Source organism: Macaca nemestrina, chromosome 2 (assembly GCF_043159975.1).
Source record: "Macaca nemestrina isolate mMacNem1 chromosome 2, mMacNem.hap1, whole genome shotgun sequence".
Classification (NCBI taxonomy): Eukaryota; Metazoa; Chordata; class Mammalia; order Primates; family Cercopithecidae; genus Macaca; species Macaca nemestrina.
This window is the reverse complement of record NC_092126.1, coordinates 99,192,315-99,203,182: the sequence shown is the minus strand read 5'-3', so window position 1 is coordinate 99,203,182 and position 10,868 is coordinate 99,192,315. Positions and strand designations below refer to the sequence as shown.

At 44.1% G+C, this 10,868-nt stretch overlaps 1 protein-coding gene across 1 annotated transcript in view; it reads left to right on the top strand.

Annotated features, from left to right (window-relative positions):
- Positions 1 to 709: 709 nt before the first annotated feature.
- The window catches only part of LOC105480156 (ETS variant transcription factor 5), a 62,655-nt gene continuing 52,496 nt past the window's right edge, over positions 710 to 10,868 (top strand). The window contains exons 1-5 of the mRNA XM_011738669.3: positions 710 to 864; positions 3,896 to 4,014; positions 4,150 to 4,237; positions 4,367 to 4,414; positions 4,508 to 4,558. Of these exons, the coding sequence (XP_011736971.2) occupies positions 3,970 to 4,014; positions 4,150 to 4,237; positions 4,367 to 4,414; positions 4,508 to 4,558 (232 nt within the window). The 5' untranslated portion in view covers positions 710 to 864; positions 3,896 to 3,969. The remainder of the gene's footprint in view (positions 865 to 3,895; positions 4,015 to 4,149; positions 4,238 to 4,366; positions 4,415 to 4,507; positions 4,559 to 10,868) is intronic.

Below are 10,868 nucleotides of genomic sequence, written 5' to 3'. Positions count from 1 at the left end.
CTGGAAACCTGGTTAAAAGAAATTAAGGCCTCTCTTAAAGGTAACTAAGATTAGAGGGCTCCGTTTCCGTTTTCTGTGTTTCTGTGGGCTAAACGCCCAGGTCGGTCAGCGAGTTTCTCTGTGTGGAATGACGAATTCCTCTCCCCTGAATTCTAAAATGATAACTTTGCTTGGTGCTGCAGCTGCGAACGTCTGGCGCCAAGCGACCCAATTCTGGTCGGGGCTTTGCTGGATGGAGAAGTGGGGGTGAGTGGGTAAGGGGGAAGAGTCGTGCCTCGGTGAAAAGTCGGCAGAGCGGCGAGAAGGGAAGTAACGGCGGCTCCTCCCGGCCTCGGCCCCTTTAAGTGCTTCACTGACTCAGCTAAGCTTCCCCCTCAGGTCGCGTTTTTTATGAATGAAAAACGTCCTTACATTCATTATATAAACAAGCCTGTGCTGATTGGCCAATGGCCCCCGGTGCATAAATTATGTAAAACAGACCCCTGAGGGGGTGGAGAGAGATGCATCGTTGGCCAATGGGGGCCGGAGTTAATGGGGCGGCTTGGTTGGATTTGCCCGCAGACAGGGTAAACAAGAGGTGATGGACAGCCGCGGGAACGGCCTCGGGCCAATGGGAACAAGGCTGGGCTAGGGCCGCGGGCCAATGGCGGCGGGCGGAGCAGCGGGCCGCGGGGGGCCGGGCCAGCGCTCCAGCCTGGTTGGCAGCTGCGGCGCAGAGTCCAGCCGCTGGTGCGCGGAGCGGTTCACCGTCTTCGGAGCGGTTCGGCCCAGCCTTTTGCCCAGGCGCCCAGGCCCGGTGCGCGCGTGCGTGAGCGCGCCTGCGCCGCCGGGGCCGCTGCGAGGGGAGGAGAGCGGCAGCCTCAGGTGAGGGGGCTTTGCGGGGGCAGGAGGGAGATCGGAAGGGGGGTCCGGCCACGGGTCCGACAGGCCCAGCTGGCTAGAGTTCACGGGTTGATTCAGAATCTTCAAAGTCGGGGTGCAGTACCTGGGGTGACCCCCCCCCGGGTTGACCGCCCCCTCCCCCCGCGGCTCGGTCCAGTTTGGTTCCTGGGAGGCGCCCGGCGGGTGCGGCTAACGGTTCCGGAGCGCGGGGAGAGCGGCTTTCCACACGCCGTGGGGGAGGCGCGCGGGAGCGCGAGTGCGGGGGCTCCCGAGTGGATGGGGGATCGCGGAGTTGCGAGGCTTTCACAGTCTCTGGAGATTCGAGAGCCCCGAGGGGACTTGGAGGCTCGCGAGAAGAGACGCTTGGCGGAGCTCCGCAGTTGGGAGGAGGGGGCGGGAAGCAGTTTGAGGGGAATGTCTGAGAGGCGCTGCCCCCCAGAGCACCGGGAGGGGGTAAATGACACAGGCAAGTGCAGCCTGCGGGGGCGGGGGTCGATCAGGAACTTACGCAGGCCTTGCAAGTTTCAGGTAGTGGAAAGTGGACATGCAGTCGCCCTGCTCCCACCTAGCAGGCTGAGGGCGTCGGGCTGTGCTGCGACTCGAGAAAAATCGGGGCGCACCGGAACAGCGGCCTGGGGATGGTGGGGATAACACGGGTGTGGAGGGGGCAGCACCGAAAGATGCTGGAGCCTCGCGGTGGATTAGGGTTCTGGCCGCATTTTCAGAAGGTGGAGAAAACGGGGCGGGGAACTGAACTCCTGGTCGAGGAGGGGGTGCCAAGGAGAGATGTTGGGGGTGGGAGGGATTGGAAGCGGTTGGTAGCGCCGGCCGCAGCACCTCGTTTTTATGAATGTGGGTGACTTTATGAATGAAGCGGGTTTCTTTCGTTGGCTCGCTGCTCCCTGCGGCTTTTTTTTTTTTTTTTTTTCTTCCCTTTTTGTGAATGAAGCATTGAGCTTTCTTCCTAAAACGCTGGGGTGAGGGGCCTGCGTCGGAGGCTGGGCGTGCGTTGGAAGTGGGGGCGGGGGCGCAGCTGAAGGAGTTTTCATGAATGGGGAAGGCTGGGAATTGGGTGGAAGTGTGTCTTATTTTGTGAATGGGGCCCAGCGCGAGAGATCCAGTTACAGCCTCTACCTGATGTGGCGGCCGCAGCTCGCTCTCCCATTCATAAAACCGGGTCCGCTGCGCGCCACAGGGGAGGGGCCTGGATCGCGCCGCTGCGCTGTGCTAAAGTTTTCCTGGGGGCACCCGGGGCGCGGGTGGTGGGGGGGGGGCAAAGGAAGTGGTTTAAACTCCTGGATGAACTCGAGCCTTTCCTTCAGGCTTTTTAAAAATTATACTTGGAATAAAATTTTTCTAACCTTGGAATGTCTCTTTTCGGTTCGTTTATGGCAGTTTAGTTCTTTTAATTTTTTTCGAATTTTTTTTGCTCTTCCGGGTGAAGTATTTCATCATGAGACTGAAAAATATCTCCCCCTCCCGTCTTCTACTGGTTGTCCCCTTCCCCCTAACAAACATTCACAAAATGTCTAAGGCCACGATTTAATCTGACAGATTTTCATAAGCGACAGAGCACACTCTTTCATGCCCCCTCAACTCACTGCTGAGGTTTCTCAAATTTTGTATACGGTTTGGTGGCATTTGAGAGAGGTATTATTCTGAACGTTTCTTGTGCTGTTTGGACGGGGCACGCAGGCAGGCTGGCGCGAGTGTTTTTCTAGGAAGTTACGAACTGTGTGCTATTTTGCTCCTCTCTTTCCTTTGACTTTGAAAATAATCTGATTCCTTGGGCCAAAGTGCTGAGGAGGAGGCTGGCTGTGAAGGGTTTCCTTGTATCCTGCTCACTTATGAAAAATTTGATATGCTACACATAGTGTGAAAAACAAATTGGATGGAATTGCTTACCGGGAAAAAGTTTCCTGTTTAAAATTTGTGTATATGTTAAACAAAAGAAATTAGCCTTTAAGCATTTTGAATTGCTTAGAGCTGGAGTGAGTGAAATTAATGTTTTTCCACCTTTTGTTGACTTAGCGATGTTTTTATTTGGAGAATAAAAGTGTTTAGGAAGATGGTACCTTCCTAAAATTGTTACTTTATTCCACTCACGTTAGAAGTTTTCTCCCTTCTAACCCCCCCCCACCCCTTTTTCCCCAGACTTAACACTTAACCAGTCCTGAAATGAGTTTCATTTGGGGGTGGGGTGGGGGGTATGTCTAGAAAAAATGACTCCACTGTAAGAAACAGCCTAAGTTTTAAAAGACCTTTGGTAGAGATGCATTGTACCACAAGCAATGGAATTAGTTTTTTTAATCCATTACTTTTCATAGGCATTTTATTCTTTTAGAAGTTGGAGATGTCACAAATATCTCTGTAAGTAACCAGGGAGATATTTGTGACATTACAGATGGCTATATCTGTTTAGACCTCTTTTAAATAAAGAGTTGTGTGTGAAGATAAATATACCTCTGATCAATTTATTCTAGGAACTATATATAGTGTTTTAACACTGACCTACAAAATGCTTTTAGAAACACCATGTATGTCAGGTGTTTAATTGCCAATAATTTGGAATACTTAAACTCAATTTCTCTGCTTCCTGACACTGTACTGTTAAAAATTAAATTATCTCTTTTTTAAAAACTCTACTACAAATGCCCTGGAGTATGTGAGAGAATCTTGAAATCACCGTTTTATAATGAAAATAAGGGCTTTGGGTTTGTTTTGTTTTGGTAGAGGACAGACAGTAGCAAATCTGTAATTTTAATGATTTAAAAACAAAGAAAAAATGATGACTGGGTAAATGGATTTGGCACGAAGTACATCATGTACCTCTGATACCATTAATCAAGCCCGTCTTTGGTCTGTAAAGCTTGCACCTTGAGTAAGTTTTAAGTACTTCGCAGAAGGGTAATAATTTTGCACAGGCCCTAAAAAAAAGGCAATCTAAAATTGTTTCCCCCCCTTAGTTTCTTTTCCCCCCTCTTAGTTAAAATCTCCCAAATTCATATTACAGGAGGATCCCTTTTCCCCCAGAAATTACTCAATGCTGAAACCTCTCAAAGTGGTATTAGAGACGCTGAAAGCACCATGGATGGGTTTTATGATCAGCAAGTCCCTTTTATGGTCCCAGGGGTAAGTTTATGTGGCTTTTGGTTTGTTTTGTCCTCCCTCTCCAATATGACTCTTCCCCCTGTTGGTTTAGTGAGTCGACCCCCTTTGGACCTCTTTACTACACTTGAGCCTTCACTTTCTGTTGGCCTCTTTCAGAAATCTCGATCTGAGGAATGTAGAGGGCGGCCTGTGATTGACAGAAAGAGGAAGTTTTTGGACACAGATCTGGCTCACGATTCTGAAGGTAGTAAAGCTTTCCCTGCCTATGTTGTGGCTTCCCTGCTCCCAGTGACAGTAGCATGTAGATTCTTCCCTGTCTTCTCCCTAGCAGAAGAAATATCCTCATTCTGGGGTCTTCTGTTTTCAATTTCAGAGCTGTTTCAGGATCTCAGTCAACTTCAAGAGGCTTGGTTAGCTGAAGGCAAGTTTCATGGATGTCCTATTTTCCATATAAAACATTTTACTGTGCTTTTTAATAAAACTTAAAGGTCTAAAATAAAAATCTATTTTCCAGCACAAGTTCCTGATGATGAACAGTTTGTCCCAGATTTTCAGTCTGATAACTGTAAGTACCTTTCTGGTGATGGCACATTTGTTCTGAAATTGTTTGGTCTTGGATCATCCATGTCTAGAATATGCTTTTTTCAGCTATGGCCAGATTTTGACAGTAGTATGCATTTAGTTTCTTCTAATAATTCAGAATTAACCCTGAAAACTTTTATTTCTTATTAAAATTATTTCTAAAGTGTTTCTACTGTATTGCAGGTAAGACTTACTGAACATAATTTTATCCTAAATTTCTTTTTCCTTAAGAATATTGTAAAGCTGACTGGGCGCAGTGGCTCATGCCTGTAATCCCAGGACTTTGGGAGGCTGAGGAGGGCGGATCACTTGAGGTCAGGAGTTCAAGACCAGCCTGGCCAACATGGGGAAACCCCATCTCTACTAAAAATACAAAAATTAGCCAGGCTTGGTGGCGGGCACCTATAATCCAAGCTACTCAGGAGGCTGAGGCAGGAGAATCACTTAAATCCAGAAGGCGGAGGTTGCAGTGAGCTGAGATCGCGTCACTGCACTCCAGCCTGGGCAACAGAGCAAGGCTCCATCTCAAAAAAAAAAAAAAAAAGAATATTGCAAAGTTTTAAGCTCAAAATTATAAATTAACTGACATAATATATATGGTGTTGGGCCAAGCATCTATTAATCACACATTGTTTTGTGGCTTTTTGGGGGTTTGTTTTATAAATTAAGTCCTTGATGTGAATCATGAACCTGATATTTCTCTTTTTCTTAAAGGTGCAGAAAATAGTTAATGGAAAACTCCAGTTAACTTTGGCTTCATCCAACAGTTGTCAATTTTGTCTCTACTCCAAAGCTGACAAGGGGTGGTCACAGAGTGGCCTGATTTACTCTTACTTTTCATGTAGTTGCTGTGGCTTTTCTGTTCAGAGAAGAGAAACTTTTCCTTAAAATGGCCACTAAGCGCTCATTACTAGAGATAAAATGCAGTGGGAAGCTCAAAAGATGGTTTTCAGCACTAGCAGGGGCATGGTTACTTTGCACTGATCATTTGGGGCTGTCCTCAACAGGTTTGGGAGCTTTTATGGTCTAGGCGGAGTTATCAAGGACAAAGCTGGCTGATGAAATTTGAGCAGCACAGCTCTAGAGAGCATTAGTCACTGGCGAATGAGCAGGTTTAAGAGAGGCCTGGAGAAAATGCTGCCTCTCTTGAGAGTTGCATCATAGAGAAATTCATGTCTCTTAGTCATAGTTTATAATAGCAAGCACCTGAGCCATGCAAGGACTCAATTTCTCATTTTGGACCAACAGATTCTTCCCAGCTTTGTTTTATCTCTGGGTAGGTGGGTGTATGTGTGTGAAAATGCCACTGGAGAGACAGTATCTTAGGTCTGTCTCTAAGTAAAAAGCTGGGTATTCCAAATCTTTTAAATGTAAGAACAGAGGTAGCAGCTAAACATTCCTTAATGATAGGCCTCATGTCCAAGGCACAATGCCATGAAACTGTAAAAGAGAATAAACTGTAACACACACATGCATGGTTACCTTAGCTTTGTCACAGCTTGCTGTGGATGTGTTCTATAGGAGAGTAAATGCATGTTAATTATTGCCCTTTGATTGCTTTCAAGTGATGGGGAAGCCTGCCACTGAAAGACTAAATAAAGATAACCCAAATTTTGTGTGTGTGTGTGTATGTGTGTGTGTGTGTTTGCAAGATGAAAGACAGGGTTTGTAATCCAACTTTGTTCTGTGTTGACAATTTGGCCCAGCCTTTCCAGTTCTTGCTCAAAGCAGCATAAACTGCAGTCTGTTTGGGAGGTGGCTTTCTTGGCAGAGGTTCTTTGAAATGCTTTTATGACACTTTTGTTTGTTTCTCTGTAACCCAAAAGAGTTAAAAGGGAGATGAGATGGCTGCATTCAGATTGATTGCATGTGCTGAAGCAAGGGTATGTTCTTTGTCAGCAAGCAGGATTTATATTTGGAGAGATTTTTATCTGTGGGAATAGGCTAAAGTGAAGAAATCAATAAATGTGTTTTGGCTCTTTAGAAATAATTTCTGCTCAGCAAATAGAATGTTCTAAGTTCTTTAATTAAAATTCTGTACCTTAAATGGAGGTAATTTGGGAGATGTTTCTGCTTACCAAGTATGATTTTTTTTTTACTTTGCTTACTTTTTGTTTTAACTGCCTAAGGTTGAGCCTTTCTATCTTATAAGGATATAAAAGATGGTTGACTAGCCTAGAAAAGGTCTTCTAATGATTCTTTCCCTCTGACTTTATTTCTTGAGGTAGAGCTTCAAGAAGGGATAGATTCAAGTAGAATAACTTGCCTAAGAAGCAAGGCAAGAACACAAATGTGGGTGGTGCATATTTGAGCCATTCATTCTTGCTCTTATGTTTTCCTGTAGTTCAGACTGACAGCCAGAAGCATGAGGAGGAGCTGGCAGAGCCCACAGCCGGCTGCATGCACTTACTTTTCCATGAGCACTTTCCACAGCCTCGAGTTCAGGACCAGCTTCACTCCAGTCATTTTCTGGAAGAGCCCATGATTTTTTTCAGGGGAGGGAAAAAACTCATTCAAATTTAATGAAACCTTATGAGTTGGTTTGACTCACTTAACCAATGAATATTAGCCAAACTTAGATTTGCCAGGGGAAAGCAAACCTTTTTTTTTTTTTTTTTGAGAGAGAGTTTTGCTCTTGTCACCCAGGCTGGAGTACAATGGCGCAATCTCAGCTCACTCACTGGGATGTCCGCCTCCCGGGTTCGATCATTTCTTCTGCCTCAGCCTCCCAAGTAGCTAGGATTACAGGCACCTACCACCACACCTGGCTAATTTTTGTATTTTTAGTAGAGACGGGGTTTCACCATGATTTCCAGGCTGGTCTTGAACTCCTGACCTCCGGTGATCCGCCCACCTCAGCCTCCCAGAGTGCTGGAATTACAGGTGTGAGCCACTGTGCCCGGCCTGTAACAAATATTCTTACTGGTGGCCACTGGTAATAGACTTTCCTATTAATAGTGATTTGAAAATTTTCCATTGTATATGTATAAATTTATTGTAAACATAAAAGAAAGAGAATAGAAATGTAGGTAATATTTTTATTTTGGAATGTCAGTTTTAAAGATTATGGCCTTTTTTTTTTCTCTAAACACTAAAAGTTCAACTTCTAAAGAGATTATATTTTGTAAGTTTCTCAGAATTGGGTTTCCTGCCCATAGGGATACATCCTTAAGTCTGATTTGAGTGAAAGAAACCATTGCTTTTATATCTTATAGAAATGCCCAGCTTACTTCTAGCTGTACAGATTTCACCTCTACCTCACACATAGAGATATCAGTAAAGCATGGAAACTCCTAAAGGTCAAATTCAAGGGATTAGAATAGAAATCTATAGATCATAGGGATTCTACCAGTGTACCTCATTATCCTTTGGTCCTAAGAAGTAACCCTGAAGATCTCAGATTGCTTGAGTTGGATGTCCCTTGTAGAGACAGTCTTGCCCAGCCCCCTCCTTTCACAGCTATTTCCAAATAGCTGGAGAGACTGACCAGTAGTGGGGGCAAACGGGAAGGGTTAGGTGACGTAAGAAAAAGATAAATATTCTTAAAGAAGCTCTCACAAAGCTGCAGAGCCAGGGAGTAGTGGCATGTTCAAGTGTATTCAGGGCTCTCCATTATTTCAGATATCTAGAGATGGCGTTCAGGAAAGCATCAGGTAGACCTCTGACTGTCCAATTCAGCAGTCACTTCTCTTCCTTCTGTGATCCTGAGAAAGTTACTCAATACCTTGATGCTTTGAGTTTTTCTGTCTAGGATTTGGAAGAGAGAGAACAATTATAAAAGAAAAAAATTATTAAAAAACTGACATTTAGGCTCACACCTGTAACCTCAGTGCTTTGGGAGGCCAAGTCGGGAGGATCACTTGAGCCTAGGAATTCAAGGTTACAGTTGCAGCAAGTAGTGATCACACCACTGTACCCCAGCCTAGGTACCAGAGCAAGACCCTATTTCTAAAAAACAAAAACAAAAACAAAAAAAACTGCCATGTTTCCTAGAAAACACCTTTAGTGTGTATACAGATAAAACTGTGTACATATGTCCTACATATGAAGAAGTGTTTGTGCATGTGTGTATATCTACGTAAGTGTGTATGTAGCTAAATGTGTACCTTAACACATAGAGCTACTAAACCAGGGAATCTGGGTCAGTGCATAGATGTGTGTACATCTTTCCTACACATTTTCATAGAACTAACTATGCCTTGGATAAGATTGGAACTCAAGAATGTTTCAAAGTGGGGGTAAGGCGATGTGTTCCATTCATTTTTCTGAACTCTTTGGGTACTTAAAGAGTGTATTACTCGATTTTAGTATATATAAATAGCAGTTTTTAAAATAGACATTTCGGGTCTGATTTTTAATCTCATTTATTTCAGTTATGATATTGTAAATATATACCTGTTAGCATCTTGAATAAGATATTTTATGCTGAGTAGAGAGCATGATAAAAATCTTATTTCAAAATCATGGCCTCTATACCAAATATAGCCTAGAGAATTGTTTTAAGATCCAGATGACCCCATTTTCCCCTTGAAGTGTTCTTTTAAGATCTGTGTTTCAAAAAGAATGGAACAACTGGAGGAAGTACAAGTAATTTCCTAAGGACCAGCTAATTAACTGATAAAATCGACTTTTCATAAATACATTGCAATAGACGGCTGGGGAAATAGGATTAACTGTTAATGACAGCCCTTGAGCCTAAAACACATTGATCTTAATCCTGTTTCACGATGAGATTATTCAGCTGGATTTCTTTATTAATGTGTGAGGTTAGTATAGTAGAGGCAGTGCCTTTCCTTTGGACAGGGTACATCATTTTGGTCTTTGGTCCTAGGTGTGGTGTAGCAAAACACATTTTCCTGCTTGGGCCACCTCTATTCAAAAGGATCATCCTAAAGTCTTTTTGTTTGGCAAGGTAAGAAAGAAAACAGTGGGCTTTTAAAAAATAAGAGGTTTGAGGGAAAACAAGGCCATCGGTTTATACTTTTCAGGAGTCAGTAGTTCTGAAGGTAGAAAAGAATGCTGAAGAAAGTGTGAGGAAAACACGGAGGAGAGATTCTCTGACTCCAGGTTTTACAGTGTTACTTTCAAAGTCTTTGTTAGCTAGCCCAGTACCTTACTGCTGGGAGGGTGCTAAATGATTTGAAATCCTTCCTGTTTTGATAGCCTCAAAGATTCCTAGACTCAGTATTCTCAAGGACCCCAGACCTACAGTACCTATTTACTTAAAGGAGTCATCTGTTTTACAAAATCTGCTTTCGTCTACCTTTAATTCAGTTAGACTTACTTAAACTGAATTTTTCTCTTACCCTTCTGTGTCTCTGTGCTATTAGTCATCTAACAAAACCCAGTAGGGCTTACCAGTCCTTTGTATTTGGTGAGAAAGACTTGGGATGGGGAGTTACATCTGTATCAAGATCACTTGTGTAGGTGACAGAAGTAACAAAATCCTGGCATCCATCAAGAAATTACCATTTATCCCCTCCTCTTTTAGCATTCTTCAGTTTTACAAGAGTAAGACATGGGTAGCATAATGAAGCTGAAAATGTGTACTGTCTCCCATTTCTATCATCTAGTAGTATCATTGTTTTAATTTCAGCCCCAGAAAAAAAAGTTTCTTATGGGGTGGGGTGTGTGATTCTCTGCCGAGAAACTGTTCCCTCCACACATTTCTTGGGTTTTAGTGGTGGTAAAGTACATCCAGCCTCAGAGGCTGACAGCCCCCTCTCGGGCATACGGCTGCCCTTGAGGCAGCTTGGGCCCCATCTGTGCCCTGGCACACAGTGCTTCTCCACTTGGAATCCAAGGAGCTCAGAGGCTTGTCATGTTGCAGCTCCCAGCTCTTGGACAAGTGCCAGGCATGCTGATGCCATTACCGGATTAGGTTGCTTTTTTAAAAATTCATTTTGTGAACTCATCAAGCTCATTTAACAGAGGCTTTGGTCGTCAGTTTCTATCATTGTCCTGTCCCTCTAGACTTGGCTTAAAGGAGTGGCAAGATACCAGGCCCCTAGTATGTGCCCGCACTAGTTAGAGGGTGTATGTATAAATTATAACCATAATGTAAGTACACCTTTGGGCCTGGCAGGCAAATGACAGTGGGCTAGCAACTCAGATGTTAAAGGGAAAAGAATTCCACATAAGAGGATTCTGCATAGAAAATAAAGGGCGCTCCCTTGTTTAAAAAGAAAGAAGCATCTAGGGAAAAACTGAAGCAGAGAGTGCAAGATTCCAGGGAGCAGGATAAGATCTAGTTATTAAAAGGCCAGGAGTTTGAGGCTGATCTGAAGAGCCAA